The 16,538-nt window shown below is 33.8% G+C and overlaps 1 protein-coding gene across 3 annotated transcripts; it reads right to left on the bottom strand.

Annotated features, from left to right (window-relative positions):
• Window positions 1-5,983: 5,983 nt before the first annotated feature.
• LOC133874578 (protein spotted leaf 11) lies at window positions 5,984-7,986 on the bottom strand. Of its 3 annotated transcripts, none has more exons than XM_062312433.1 (2): window positions 7,766-7,986; window positions 5,984-7,624 (listed from the first exon to the last, which is right to left on the bottom strand). In XM_062312433.1, the coding sequence occupies exon 2, from the start codon at window positions 7,580-7,582 to the stop codon at window positions 6,188-6,190; it is 1,395 nt and encodes a 464-aa protein (XP_062168417.1). In that variant the 5' UTR covers window positions 7,583-7,624; window positions 7,766-7,986; the 3' UTR covers window positions 5,984-6,187. The 3 variants fall into 3 exon arrangements, with proteins under 3 accessions (XP_062168417.1, XP_062168418.1, XP_062168419.1); XM_062312434.1 differs by having other exon boundaries at window positions 5,984-7,598; XM_062312435.1 differs by having other exon boundaries at window positions 5,984-7,569; window positions 7,766-7,985.
• Between the last annotated feature and the right edge of the window lie 8,552 nt (window positions 7,987-16,538).

The raw sequence follows: 16,538 nt of genomic DNA, 5'->3' as shown, positions 1-16,538 counted from the left end.
GAAATTTCAGTGCCTGCACATGCATGTTTAGATTCCAACTTCCATGAGAAAATATTAGGGCCTTTGCTATATATGTGGACTATATAGCTATTTCATTAAAATAAATAAATAATTACTATTGAAAATAAAAGTATGTGAAATAAAATAGTTATTACTATTACGTAGTTTGGTAATAATACATATGCTTTTAGTGGAATTGTACCAAAATTACTAAAATATATAGCTTGAATATATATATATATAAACAAATAAAATAATAATATTTATAAAAAAAAAACCCGAATTATTCAAACGTTTGTGCTTTCTTTCATGTGATAGATCTTTAGGGTTAAAGCTAATTCTTTTTTTTCCCTTTTCATGTTCAAGCGTTGTGTGTACATACAAGCTTTTAGAATTGTTGTGGGAAAATAAGAATTATTTCTTTATGGTGTTGGAAATGTGCAAATGGGTTTGAAGGAAATGCTTAGGAGAAGGGTTTGAGTAGGAGATTACAAATTTGACGAAGGAGATGGGGTTGACTAAGGAGGCAGGTGTGGTTGGGGGTTTGGCCATCAAGATGAAGAGAGATTGCAGAAGTGATGTTCGGGTTTTCTTTTCTTTCTTTTTTTTTTTCAATTTTGCAGAAAAAAAAAAAGAAAAAAAATAGTGTGGTTGAGAATTTGGTCGTCAAGACGAAAAGACATTGCAGATTTGCCTTTCCCTTTTTTTATTCTTTTTTTTTTTTTTTTTTAAGTTTGAAGAAAAAAAATAGTTAGTAGGTTTTTTTTTGGAAAACTCATTTCATTCTTCAAAAAATAGTTATTCCTCTCTTTTTTTAGAGGAATAGGTATTCCTCCTGTCAGAATTTAACACAAACAATCTTTCTTAAGTTCAAAGAAGCTAATTAATTGAAGGGTTTTTGCAAGTTCTTTTTGGTGGGTGAATGAAGAGGTTGTGTGCTAGCTTTCTTTAAGCTACAAGGAGCATTAATATATGCATCACAATAAATGTAGCCGTAAACTAGCCAACGGAATTAGGATTTCTTGTTAGAAAGCCAAAGCACGAATGAGAGACGGAATTAGGATATTTCTCGTAGGAGAAAGCATGAATGAAGGGGGGCCATAACCAGGGCGGAGCTAGCTTTTAGACTTTGAGGGAGCCAAATTGAAAAACAAAAAATTTGGAGAGTCAAAACTAAAAAAATAAAAAAAGAACAAATTATGGGAAAAAATTAATTTTTTTTTTTTTTTTTTTTGGAAAAAGCTTGGGGCTTGAGGGGGCCATGGTCCCCCCAAGGCTCTACCTAGCTATGCCTCTTTCCATAACCCCCCCGCCCCATGATAAAAAAATAACCTTTTCTCTTTAGAAAAGATAACCTTTTAGGAACTCATTTCCATTGCAACAAAAAGTTGTTTGGACTAGATGGCTTACCTTGATATGTATATATTTCGGAAAGGCTTGACAGAAGCTGGGATTTTCAAGAAGGTGCAAATGTTATAATTCTACAACATTAATCCCGTGAACTAAGCTATATATTTATAGACAGTCAGCAACTCTAAGGGAGAATGGAGAATGGAGAATGGATGATGGCTGTTGGCTATTGGCTGTCGGCTGATGAGCTGGGCTGTAGGAATTTTCAATACCTAGCTTCACATGCATGTTTAGATTTCAACTTCAATGAGAAAGTACTAGGAATATGGGAATTGTAAGGGAGAGAATATTCCTATTTCTATATTAATTTAATTGGTCTTTGTATTTCCCGTTATTACTACACTATACATTGTAAATGGTGTCTTGTTACGTGTACTATAATAGTTCACCTAATCGTATTACGTCATTCACTAAACAATAAAATTTATTTATAAAAAACGTGATACTTATGTGGATTGCTATGTAAATTTGTAAAGGATTGTAGTAATTAAAAGATTAAGTATTCCGAGCATTTTTCTTAATTAGAAATATTGGTCTGTGAAAATGAAAGGATAAAAAGAAATTTTTATGTTTATTCTTGAATAATAAAAAAGTTAACAATTAACTCAATAATCCAAAAAATAAAATGTGAAAGAGAAAAAAAGAAACATTATTAACCGGGTTAAGAGCAATTCGGATCCCTGTAATTAGGATGCAGGAAGGATGCGAGACTCACCTGTCTAGGGTAGGTAAGCCCTACAATCTCTCTCTCTTAGTTAGGCTGTCCAAGATATGTTATTCAGACTGCGTAATAATATAAAATCCTATTCCGGACTAAAAGACGCCAAATTTCGTTTCGGGCAAAATGAGCTTTTAGTAACTAAGAAACTTTTATGGTTTCCATTTCAGTATTTCTAAACCTCTTTGCATGTTTCAAATGTAAACACAGTTCGTCCCCATGAATATTGAAAGGCCTTAATTCCCACCATTATTGAAGGCTCAACCACCTAATTAAAACAACCTTCTATAATCTTGACTAGATGAGGATTGCACATGGTTTACATAATAAATTCAGGCGAAGGCTCAACCACCTAATTAAAACAACCTCCTATAATCTTAACTAGGTTGGGATTGCACATGGTTTACATAATAAATTCAAATATATAGTTCTTACTTATCACGACGAACTAATTTCCATTTGAAAGACTCCAAATTCTCCCAAGTAATTTGTAGCATTCTCTGTTCATTTATGACTCAATACAATCATACAGTAAGCAATTCATTTGAACATTTTGGCTTCCATGCAATAAAAAGTTTAAAGAGACCTTAGTTTTTTATTCCTTTTTTTTTTCTTTTGATAGGTCACATTGAACTAAGTTATAATTTGGCTTGGCTTTGAAGGTTGTTGTGTTAAATTAACATTTGTCCCAAAAGTTTAAGTTAATAAGAAGAGGTAAATTTAATCACTTAATCAACATGACTTTAACATTCCCCCTTACGTGTAGGCTCAAACTCTCTTTTAATATGTGAAATTCAACACGTGGAATATATAATTGAAATGAGAGGTAAATGAATGAGACAGGTTTCGACTCAGGACCTCTGTTCTGATACCATGTTAAATCACCATTTGTCCTAAAATCTTAAAATAAATTAAAGACAAAGTGCAGAATAAAAAAAAAATAGAGACGAGATTTTACGTGGTTCAGTCTATGACCTATGTCCACAAGATAAAACCCAAATTACTACATTATACTCTTACTCACTTGATGAGTGTACAATACAAAAGGTTCTATTTAATAGAGCTTATAGATTAAATATAATAATAATCAAATCCCTTAATTTAGAGTGATTCAATATTATAAAATCCATAAATTCAAGGTAATTTAATCTTTATCAAAGGCAATACAATTTTCATCAAATCCCTAACTTCAGGGTAATCCAAATATTCTTTAACATTCCCCATCAAACTCAATGTGCAAGGATTTTAAATTCTGGAAGCTTGAGTTTGCAATAAGTTCTTCTTCTTTTGGAGATCCTTTGTTTTTTTTTCTTGAGGATGACAACGATCAATGACTATCGTCAGCGATAACTGGAGGCGGACTGCGACGGTGATTGGAGATACGATTTAAATGTCAATAGGCCAACTATGAGCCAAAATCAAAGTCAACTATGGACTAAAATAAAAGCTAACTATGAGCTAGTCAACTATGGGTTGAAATTGGCCTGCATTTGAACAATACCACAAAGGCCAAATAAAATAGGCCGACAAATGGCCAAAAGACGGGCAACTTGACCACTTTTGATTTATTTATTATTTATTTTCTTCTTCTTCTTCTTCTTCTTCTTTTTCTTTTTTATTTATTTTTGCTCTCACTTGTATTTTACCAACAGTATACACGGTAATGAGACACTCGTAACGTTACAAGCAACTCCACGATTTGTGGATTTATTAATGACAAATATGGTAGACTTCCTTTTGTGGTTGATTGTCCTTGTGGCTGTTAATTTTTTTCTTTTTCTTTTTTTTTTTTTTTTTTTTTTTTTGGTGCTTCCGATGGAGAATAATCACTGTAGGCCCAAAAGAAAATATGTACTCTCATAAATGATTTTGTTCTACGATATTTGTGTATAACAGAGACAAAACGATGAGAATAGAAAGAAAAGAAAAATCAAATCAAATCAAAATTCCACAGGATTGAAGATTGAAGTTAGCCTATAGCTCTGATGAAGAAGACATAAATCTAAAAGAAATTAAAGACAGTGTGGGATAATAAAAAATAGAGACGAGAGATTTTACATGATTCGGTCTATAGCCTACGTCTATAAAGTAAAGTCTAAAGGGCACATTATACTCTTATTCACTTTATGAGTGTACAAAATAAAAGACTATTTATAGAGCTTATAGAGTAAAAATATAATCCTAATCAAATTTCTTAATTTAGGGTGATTCAATATCATCAAATCCTTTAATTTATGGTGATTCAATATCATCAAATCCCTAAATTCAAGCTAATCTAATCTTTATCTAAGGCAATACAATTTTCATCAAATTCCTGACTTCAAGGTAATCCAAATATACTCTAACAAGTTGTCAGCTTAGATCTGTAAATGATGTGGTGCCTCTAACTTCTGTAGTGCATCTTTTTTTTTTTTTTTTCTTTTCTTTTCTTTTTTTAATTTAAGTACATGAACAAAGAAATTACAACAAATAAAAGCATAGAGCTGTGCAACCCAACAAAGAACCCTGAATTAACCTCATCAATATTCAGTGATGGTGAACATAAATTAAAAGGAAATGCATCAAATAAATAACGCGGTCTTATATATTCTTGGTACAAAGACCAAGAAAAGTGGACGCTAATTAAGGCGGTTTAGTAAGGCGCACCACGAATGGCGCTGCCTAGAGGCGCAAGAAGGGCCACAAACCTCGAAAGGTCCAATAACCTAATCTATAGCCCAGCAAAGAAACAACTACAGTAGCATACCCAAAGATAAACCACTGCAGCAAACAAGACACTAATGAGGGTCAAAACAAAGCCTATAGTGAAGATAGCTTTATCAGCCCGAAGAAAACTAGGGAAAGCAAAAAAAATCAAGGAACAAAACACTAGGTGCTAGCATGGCGAAGGCCACTCGCCGGAGAGTGAAGACCACGCGCCGGTTTGCCAGGAGGAAGCATGGCACCACGGCTGACCTGCGGCAGCTATAGAAGGCGGTAGAAGCCATCATGTGTGGCGCAGGGTTGTCCACGCGTCGACACTTGTGGGACACGCACCCGCAAATAAGATACACTCGTAGGTGCGTGTGGGACACACTCCGACGCGTGGTGGTCAGATGGAGAAGCGGCTGATGGCAGAGCAGAGCGGAGGGATCCCAGATCACGTTGGAGTGGTATGTGTGGTGGTGAAGCTTCATGAAGTAGACAAATCTAATTTTGAAAAAATCAAAGCCAAGAACTTCAAGAAGGGGGTGGATCCGAAGCTGAGATAGGGATGTGGAAGCTAAAATCGGACCATCCGCGGTGGAGGAGAAGCCAATGGAGATGTTGAATCAAGATATATTGCCAAGAACGATGAATAAGACCTCCGAAAAGGCAGTTTGAGCCTCAGAAGATGCGAGAAAGGGAGGGGGAAGGAGGAAGAGGGGAGTAAAGGGGAAGGGGGCTCCTCAACGGCCATTGGGAGAGGTTTAGGTGTCTTGAGGAGAGAGAAGAGAGCTTTTGAGCCTCAAAATTTTCAAAACAATTTCTGTCCAAATTTTCTGTAGTGCATCTTTCAGTTAGCTGTGTTGTTCCTCTTGAGTGGCTTGTCTTACTTGACATGGATTTGAAGCTGTCTTTGCCGGTTCTCCCCTTGCTCATGCTGTCTTGTTCTTTTGAATTCAGTTTTTTATATTTCACTAATACAAGATAGTTAATTGGTAATGTATTTCAAACAACTGATTTCAATTAGAATCAGTTGATTTGTGGAATAGATCTAGAAGAAAAACTTGCCCAAAATATAACTCATTTCATAATGCTTTTAACATGTACACGTGATCTCAGAAACCGTATACAATGTACACATCAAGCTCCCCACATGCCTACACCAACAAGGTTTTGAACCCACAGGGCAGCAAATACATACCCTAGCAGTTTGAACGTCAATACGCAAACAAGCCACTAGCTCTTTGAAAAAGATAAGAAAGGAAGAAAAACAAAGGTACAAAGAAAAGCATACACATTGCTACTATGTACAAAATCCATAAAGAGTTGAGATTATAGGGGATACCATTTGAACAATTAGATAAGATCTGGGTCTCAAGTAAGCTCGTCAATACTCATCCGTCTCAAAGACCTAACCATGTGCTCATCAGAAGCACGAATCTGACTTAGCGTATTCCGCATATTTTGGAAAGCAGGAATATCAATTGCTTCAGATATTCTATCACAGTGCAATGGATCTTCAGAGAAATTGATAACAGCCTCTGCAGCATTATCCCTCAGTTCCTCAGAGTCATCATGCATCAATTCAATGAGAAATGGGATTACTCCCGCATTTGCGAGTGCCATACGATCTGCCTCATCATAACTCAATTGGGCAATAGCCCCAGACACTTTTTCCCTAACTTCACTATTTCCCTCTCTCAAAAGCTCAACTAGAAGTGGAATTGCACCCGAGTTTCGCACAACAGATACAGAGTGCTTGTAACTTGAGAGACCCCACAAAACATCAGCAGCTGCAGCCTTTGCTTCATCATCACCTCCTCTAAGAATCCCTACCAAGTGCTCAGCAATCTCAACTGCATTCACTTCTGCGACAGCCAGTATACAAAACACATCCTCCGCAATCTCCCTACCAATAGGTTCAGGTCCCCGAAGAAGTTCAGCATATAAAGGAATTGCCCCAGCTTGAGCAACAGGCCTAATGTAATCAATATGAGCAGAGATCACACCAAGAGAATTACCCACTACAAGTTTTGTTCTACTATCCCCATCTCGGAACAACTCAACAAGCACTGGTATAACACCTAATTCAACAAGCATACGCCTCGCACGTCTAGTAACCCCAAGCAACCCCATTGCTTGACAAGCTCTTTCCCTAGAGACCATGCTACCACACCTAGCAGCCTCAACAAGAAAGTGAAGACCTCCTAAACTGGTAAGGACCCTCCTAACCTCTCTCAACAGCGTCAATGCACTCAGAATCTCCAGCAAGTACCTCCTAGTTGCATCCATGGGCAAATTTAACATATTGATGATAATTTCCAGTCCACCATTTCTAGCTACTATCTCGCGATTCATACTGCCAAAATTGACAAGAATCCACAAACATTTTATCATAACTATCCGAAAACCATTATCAGAATCTGGCAATAACCTTAGAATAGATTGTATAGCACCGGATTCTCCTATCTCTGTTGCCAACCCACCATCACCTCGACGAGCAATACATTTTAAGCAATATACAGCAGCTTCTTGTATAGGCTGACTCGAATTACTAGAAGGTCCATTGCTAAGAAGTTCGGCTAGGATCGGTATGGTACAGGCTAATATATTTTCAGGGCCATGTTTAGCGAGATGGGCTAGCTTAATTGTGCCCTTTATTCGCATAGCCTCATTCCCAGAGGATATGAGATGTTCGTACTGATTGAACGCTTTTTCCCAATCTGGGTTCAATTTTTCTTGGATATTCTCTGTCCCTGAATGGCCCATTACAGAAAATTCAATCCTGATCCAAGAAATCCAATCCAAACCCTTCAATTTGAAGATTCAAAAGAAGAACAAAGACAACCACACCACATGTCAGAATTAATAGAGAGGAAACAAACGAACCAGAGAGTTATGCATATCATAAAAAACAGAAACTTGGAACAAAAGATGGAAAATTGTCAATACCCTTCTGGATTGGTTGCTAAAATATACAGATTGACAGAGGTAAACAGTTTGAACTGAAGCCAGTCATCGAAGAGCAATCCACAGGAGAAGTATCCCTCCTCGTTGTACACCTATAGTTGCCGTTGGGCTTGGTCTGCAAGAAGGATTGGGATCTCAAGCAATCCCTGCAATTGCAAATGCCGAACTCACTAAGAGCTGATTAAGGATTGGGCTAAGGCTGTTGCATCATGCATCATCGTCTGGATTGGGCCTAAAGTAACTAACAGACAGCTAATGATACAAACCCATTACGTTAATCACTGAAATATGAACGTTTATGAAATAATTTATATATTATTATTCACGTTTATAAATTAATGTGATATTTATTATATCAGCCATTAAAAAAAATGTGATTTTTTTTTTCCTTAACCGCGCCACTATCTACATGCTACATAGCATAAAGGGAAGTCCAGTTTCAAAAGTTATATATATATATATAAATTTAAAATCAGTATTATTAAAAAAAATGTGTTATTTATACACACACTCACATTTAGTATGAAATCCATGCCAACATGAAATAAGTCCCACATACGAATATAAGTGCGTACAAATACCATTTGTCTTATTCAAATTGCTAAATATTCAAGTGGCCAATCACAGCTAATCGTGTTAACATCAGAAGACAGTAGGGGGCCACCTAATCTTGAGAAGTGCTAATGAAACGGCATCTTCGTGCCTTCCATCGCCCCCTCTCCATTATTGGAGCTGCAGTCTTTTGGTTTTGTTGTGTTTTTCTGTGGGTTATAAGTGTTTTTGTGTCTCAAATGTTTTTTATTTTTCTTGTCAGACATTTTCAGCCAGAGATCGTATCTCCTCATCGGCGGCTCCATATCAATCGTCTGCAATGTTTTTCCTCCTTCAGAAAACATTGCAATATTTTATTGGTTGCAATTGCAGAAGGCCTCAAACAGGTCTGCTTTAGAAACCGAATTGTGCAGCCCATTTCTTAACTTTTTAGCTCAAAATACAGAAGACCAGACCATTTTTTTTACCCATTTATTAATTATCAATTCTACTTATTTCAAGGACGGTATTTTTATTTGGGTATGTCGTTGGCTATCCTTGTTAATTTTTGGTGTACATCAGATAGGCCAGTCATTTTGCTGGCGAGTTGCCACCTACCAAAACTAAGATAGAGGATGCGTAAGAGTGATGCAAAAATGTTGGAAATAGTGGAGTAGGGAAGAGTTATGCTGGATATTTGCATGTCTGTCTCTCGCCCTGTCCACGACAAAGCAGGGAATGACGGACCACCTCAAAGTTATGGTTATCTGCTCCTTGTGCTTTCACAGTCCACACTGTCCAAATCACTGACTATCAGTATATGACATCATCACAATTATTTGATATTTTTTATGTCGATTTAGAGTCTATTAAGGAGTATATCTCCGTAGATATTATAGTCTGTTTGGGAAATTATCCCCTATTAGAACTATGTGCAGCACTCAGCCACTCGCACCATACATGGGTTGTATAGTGTTCAGATTATACACAGGTTGGGTATACACGACGGCACTTGGATTGTACCAACGGGTTATGTACAGGTCGGACATCACCAAGGTTCTCAGCATTTAATAGTGTGTTTGGCAACCAATTATTCCACTCGGGTTTTTTTTAAAACCCACCCACCTGCATAAAAATCCAAATTTTGACCCGAATTTTGAGTCCACTCAAGGCTGTCTTTCAGATTAATGGTGGGACCCACGCGCAGGAAAGGTTGACTAAAAAACGCGTGGATCCCACATTTAAATAATAAAATATTAATAATTTAAATCAAAAAAAAAAATAAAAGAAATTAAAAAAAAAACAGAGGGGTGCCGCCCCCCTTGGGGGAGGCCGCGCGGCCTCCCCCGAGTACTGGGGGTGGCCGCACGGCCTCCCCCGACCACTGGGGGTGGCCGCGCGGCCACTCCCGACCTCCTCTGGGGGTGGCTGCCGGTTGCTTCATTTTTTTTATTTTTTTTTAATTTTTAATTTTGATTTCAATTATTTTTTTAATTTTTTTTAATTTTTTTTTAATTTTTAATTTTGATTTCAATTATTTTTTTTTAAAAAAAAAAATTTATTTTTTTTAATTAAATAATCAATATATAATAAATTATTATTATTTAAATTATTATTTCACACAACTTTTCAAAATACCAATCATTATACACAACTTTTTAAACTTTCAATCATTTCTTACCATTAAAATATAAAATTTTTCAATCTCAAAATTCAACACACAAACACAATTTTTTACCTCGATATTTGTAAATAGAATTAGAATTCAATTCTAATTCTCAAAATTCAATACCCAAACATTAAGATCTCTAGAACTTGATAACTCAGTCAAATCAAGTCAGAAATCACAATACGGAGCCTCACGCATAATATTTACACACCTTACTAAGTATCAGAACACCATAACTGATCACTATTCACATAGTACAATGATAAGGCTTTCACTATGTATATTAGCGATGGAAAAGAGGCCTATATATACAAATAACATTTAAGAGGTAGGGAGATCTAATGTGATCATTCTTTCTCTCTCATTCTTCATACTGACTTGGGCATCGGAGAAGGCTCCGCCGACCAATCTCTGGTGAGCCTTTGCTGTCTTGCAAGTTATAGGCGAAGGGGTGAATCTGAAACTGCCATGTCACCGTTCGGAAACTATACCAACATAGTCTAATAAAGAGTTATATTCCTTCCTTATTATATTTATTGTCCTGATCCTAGAAAATGAGGAGTCTATTGATATATTGTTTTTCTATTTAAGGTAAGCTATCAATAAGAAAATTATGAGTTGATTATTATTTTAAAATACAGTTTTCTGTGTTTTTTAGGTCCAGACTCCATCAAAATAGCCAATTTATTATTTTCTATATTTTGATACTAGTGGGTTCAGATCAGTATACCGGCCAAGCCCATGCCAAATTACTTAATCTGTTATGTACTTGTGAGCTTGAGTGAATCAACTAAGAGGAAGGAGTATAGTTTACGCACAATTTTAAAAGTAGTTTAATATATTATTTTTTAAACTACAAAATTTACCAAACGCTTAAAAATATATGCTTTTTAAAATTGTATTTTAATTAGCTATGTTTTGAAATCACCGTTTTCTAACACGGCTAAACCAAACTAACACTGAACAACTAAACATGTTAATCTGATAGGCTGCACTGTATGTATGTATATATATATGCAGCTGTTGGTAGGCTGCGCACTGCATTAATGCAGCTGTTATATATATATATGCAGCTGTCGGTAGGCCGTGCACTGCATTAATGCAGCTGTTAGCCTGTTGGTGATAGAAGTTAACTCATGGAGGGCCCTTACATGGATGAGCAGATGCCGATCGAAGGATATGAGTTTTATAGTGACGCTAACTATCAAAGTGAATACTACATAAATTTTGAGTATAATTCGATTACTTTTAAAAATTGGCTGCGACTCACTTTATTGACATTGATTTGATGGTAGTCATCTCTCTTTTGGTAACTCCTCTCACCTATCAGTATTTTAATTCAGCCCATAAGTCGCAAGCCTCCTCCTTTTCTCGAACTTATGACATAGTGCTTGATTCTAATACCAATTATATAAATCTTAAATAGAATTTGAAAGACTTTTGAGGGAATAGGTTTGATTGACTTAATCAGAACCTAAATGTTGATGATGTATATATAGAGATGTTACAAGAGTTTATATTGAACTCTAATGCTGTACATTTGAAAGTAAAACCACCTAACTGAATTACACATGATGATAACTAAGTTTGAATTACAAACAAGGATAACTAAGCTTCTATTCTTTCTCTAATATTGAATTCAAATGAGTTCCATTATCTGAGGACATGCACTAGCTTGCTGTCGATGACCGTGTCTTGTGGTATGTTGTTGGAGATGATATGTGATGAAGAGTTGCATGTGGAGATGGAGTCTTGAGTGTCTGCTGATGATGAGCTGCTGGTTGAAGGAGGTTCACTAACAGAATTCATCATTAAAAATCGGCTTGCAAAGAGAAAATACCTAAATATTATATACAAATAATTAAGATTGAACTTAACACACGTGAAACACAAGGATGGTAATTGTTAGAGAAGAAAGAGTTTGAGACGGAAATTCTTTAATTTCTATTTAGATGATAGCAATTGCATGTACATATCACAATTTTTAGCACCTAAAAGTGAAACATTATTAAGGCGATAAGGTCAGTGGCAAAAGAGAGCATTCACCGGCCGCCTAATTTTCCTATAATATTAGGAGTAAGATCTTGAGAGTTATTAGGGTGTTACAACTTTTACTACAAATATTTTTATAACCTAATGTGATAATTCACATGACACTTATCACGTAACTACTAAATAATTAATTGAGATATGTTAGTTGCACAACAATTACATAACAATGCTGATGTGTTCAACATTTTTATTTTTTTATTTAAAAAAAATGTTAAACACATCAGTATTGGTGTGCAATTGTTATGTAAGAGTTGTACAAATAACATATCTTTAATTAATTTTCCTATCAAATTTTGGTACTTTTTTTTTTTACCAATGTTGTGCCACATGGAACTCACGTAGGTTGTGATAAGGATAAGATTAGGGTTAGATGGGTTTAATAGTTGAGTTGAAATGGAATTCTAACTTATTAGGATTAGATTATTTAATATTAGGATTATAGCTTATTTGAATTTGAATATTCGAACTTTACGTGTTATCGACTTGTATTTATATTTTAAAGATTATTTGGTTGTTAATTATGAGGCAGATAATGAATTAGATAAATTGTGGTCTTCTCCTACCCTAAGTGGAGTATTGTGGTGTTCTTCTACCCTAAATGAAGAATTATGGTATCTCCTACCCGAAATAATCAATCAAATCCTATCTCACTTCAGTACCCAACCTCGGGTACCCATCAGGTTGCCACGTGAGTTTGCAAGAGAATTGTAACAACCTTACATCTTTGAAATACAATTTGAAAGTTGGAGAAAAAATGGCCATATCAGTATACATATTAATTAGGGCCATCAATTTTTAACACGACCCGCAAAGTCGATATGAACCCAACATGAAATTAGCGGATTATAGATGATGGGTATGACTCGTTTAATTAAATGGATCGTGTTAGGGTTAACCTATATATAGTTAGTTTTATACTCATGCCTCGACACGACAAGCAACATTTTATGGCTAACATTTTTGTCACAACCCGCGAATTATGATTGAACTATATATATTATTTTTCACATATTTCAACATGACCCAACTACGAATCACCGCCCGAGTGTTAACTAAATGGCCAGAATAAATTTTTGGTGTAAAATAAAGGAGACTTGAAGGTCAACATCTAATGAGGTCCAAAAGGAAGATTGGAACGACTTTGTGAGATGAATGGCTTGCATTGGATGCCCTACTGATAAGCATACATTGAGGTGGGAGAAAAATATGGCTCTCCTTCCTTCCCTCTGTCTTAAGCTTTTTCTTCCCCTTTTTGCCTTGGTTTGCAACATGCACCATATGTCGCCTGGAAAGCTTACAATGATTGGGAGGAATCATGTGAGGCAGCTAAGCAAAAGGGACTTTTATTTTATTGATGTCGATATAAGCTCTACACTAAAAAGTCCTACCTAATTTGGAGGTTGACCATTTTCTCTGTGCATGATTTTTTTAATATTTTTATATCATTGTATATTTTTTAAAATTTTAAGCATTATTTTTAATTTAAATTTTAGAATAATAATGTTAGAAACCACATTTTCATTCCACCATATTTTTATGAATTCCATTAAATTTTTATTAACACCTAAATCTTTGTGATTCTTTTTTCTTAAAAAAAAAAATGGGGGGTATTTTAAAATTTTTGGTAAGATTTAATGGAAAATTCTAACAGATTATTGATTTTTTATTTTTATTTTTTTAAAAAAAAATGAAAGATAGATACCCTAAATGACAATTTTTAAAGTTTAAGTACTTAATTGCAAAAATGATAAAAGATTAGAGGTTATAAGTAAAGTTTTTTTTTAAAAAAAAATAAAAAATAAAACCAATGGTTGATTAGCACTACCATGTCAACTATGTAAGATAGTAGTGGGATAAAAATGTGATTTCTCGCATTTATCTAGATTTTATCATTAGGTGAGACTATATGTTACAAAATTAAAATTATTTAATCTACGAAAATTATTAAGATTTTAAAAATTCTATAAAATCTTTTGTTTTCTATTCTCTAAACAAAAAAATTAACAATCAATGAACCTAAACATGAAACGTTTCTTTAAAAAAAAAAATCACTTTTATGTCACATTCATATATATATATTAAAATAAGAGAAATGATTCCTACACTCATTTCTCACAACAGCCCCACAACAAGCTGATGTGGCTGGTAATATTTTATTATTTTTTTAAAAAAGAAAAGAAAAGAAAAAAATAATAATAAAATATTACCAGCCATGTCAGCTTGTTGTGGGGCTGTTGCGAGAAATGAGTGTAGGGATCATTTCTCATTAAAGAAAATCACACTCACAAAACACATTAACAAACAGAGTTGTAATCTTTATCCCATCAGTATAAATTGTTCAATTAATGAAATTTTGGCATCAAAATAAAAGATCTATGACTAGATGCTATATATATAAAAAGATGATTTAAAGAAAGGGATAAGATTGAATGATTGATTACCTTTTGTGAATTTGTATTCCATAAATCTAATGGACCTTCAATAATCCACTTGTACCAAATTATAGCCTCTATTTTCCGTTAAAACTTTTTGTTAATCCGTAACTTTGATGCACAGCCACTTCTTCCTTTAATCAATCTAATGTATTGAATTGGGAGAATTTAAAGGAAAATTTTATCTCGTAAAAAAAAAAAAAAAAAAAATGCTTTGTTGTATACTCTCATCTTACTCATATCCGACTATTGTCTACGTGGATCAATAATGTGAGAAATAAAGAGTGTAATGGAATCCTAATTTTTTTAATAATATTATTGATCCACATAAACAAGAGTGGAATGAAAATATACAACCAAACATTCTTAAAAAAATAAACAAATCAATCAATCAAGCAATTACCATAATTGACGCTTTATATAGTGTTTGAATCTACAATAATGTCATGCTCGATTTGTGGCATCATCTTTTAATTTTGTTTTTTAGTTCTTCTCAAAATAAAAATATAAACAAATAATTCAAACATAAATTATTTGTGAAATACAAAAATGATTTTTATATTTATGTCGTATCAAAATGTTTTTTTTTTAAAAAAAACACATTTGAAAACATATTAACAAACAAAAACAATATATATATAGGGGTGTTAGGTTTAAGATTTGTACACTATTTAATTCATATGGTTAGTGATATTTTAACATTTTTTTTAGCCATCAATCATACGAATTGTTGTACACAAATTGTGCACAAATTATGTACATATCATTACTATATATATATATATATATATATATATATATATATATATTAGGTTTCTGCCAAATAATCCCATGTTTTTGACTAACAATTACCGTTGACAATGGTGATGCGGCCGTATCGACGTCATGTCAAGCTACATCTCAAGTGCTACGGACTGATTTCGGTTGAAAAGAATGGCAGACAAAATCGCAATTTTCGCCCCCTTTAAAAACCACTTTTTCCTCCCCTTCCTTACTTTCAATTCTCCAAAAAAAAAAAAAAAAAAAAAAAAAATTAACTTCAAAATATTCTTTTACTTTTTTTACTTTTTATATAATATTAATAAATTTTTAATTATTATTTAAATAAAAAATTCATTACAATACAATTTTTTTTTTCTTCACTTTTCCATATAAATTATTTCAATTTTATATCACATCAATTTTATTTTTAATTATTAAAAAAAACACCCTAAAGGGAGGGATATGAGAAGTAGTTTTCAAACGGGACCTTTGATTGCCGAGCTCAAGAGGGAATACAGCCAAAATAAAGTACAATTACCTACTTAAACAAGAAAAAAAGTGATTTGATGACAACTTTAACGGATTACGGTAGATCAGTTTGATATATTTAATAAAATGAGTTAGATTATGATTTAATTATATTTTATATATATTTTTTTGACATGATTTAAACTCGTCATGCGAAATTTAAGGTTGGCATTTTTCGACATTAGTCGTGAATTCGACACAAAATTAATGAGATATGGTTGATGAGTTTGATCCGTTTAATTAAATGGTTCAGGTAAAGGTTGACCTATATAATCTTATACTCTCGATACATAAATACAAATTGTCACCTCTACGATAGAGCAATTGTTTTGCCGTTTCTATAATAATTAGAAAAACATAAATAAAAAGTTGAAGATGCTCTTACTCCTCTAATTGAGAACAATGAATAAAGTTTTCCTTTAAATCGGTTTGGAAAAATATTCAAAGTACTTTAATTCTATTAAATTGACATTTAATTTTAGAGAATATATGTGAAAATGATGTGCCCAAACAACAGATTTTAATTTAATAAACTAAATAAAACGTGTTAAACTATGGAAAAATTCAGCCATGTAAATAGGTAAAATTGTTTGGGGGGTTTTCATTTTCCAACCATCACCATCATGACATGAATAGTAACTTGTAATCAAGTGTTTGTGTAAATTAAAACAAACAAGTGGTTGTCAATTTGATCACGACGAGGAACTTCTAAATTAGCATAACTACTTCGATCTCCTATTAATTGATAAGAAGAAGAATTCTAATTTAGCAATGAAAATGA

This window comes from Alnus glutinosa, chromosome 8 (genome assembly GCF_958979055.1).
Source record: "Alnus glutinosa chromosome 8, dhAlnGlut1.1, whole genome shotgun sequence".
Lineage (NCBI taxonomy): Eukaryota > Viridiplantae > Streptophyta > Magnoliopsida > Fagales > Betulaceae > Alnus > Alnus glutinosa.
The sequence above is the reverse complement of the archived record's forward strand: the minus strand, read 5'-3'. Positions and strand labels throughout refer to the sequence as shown.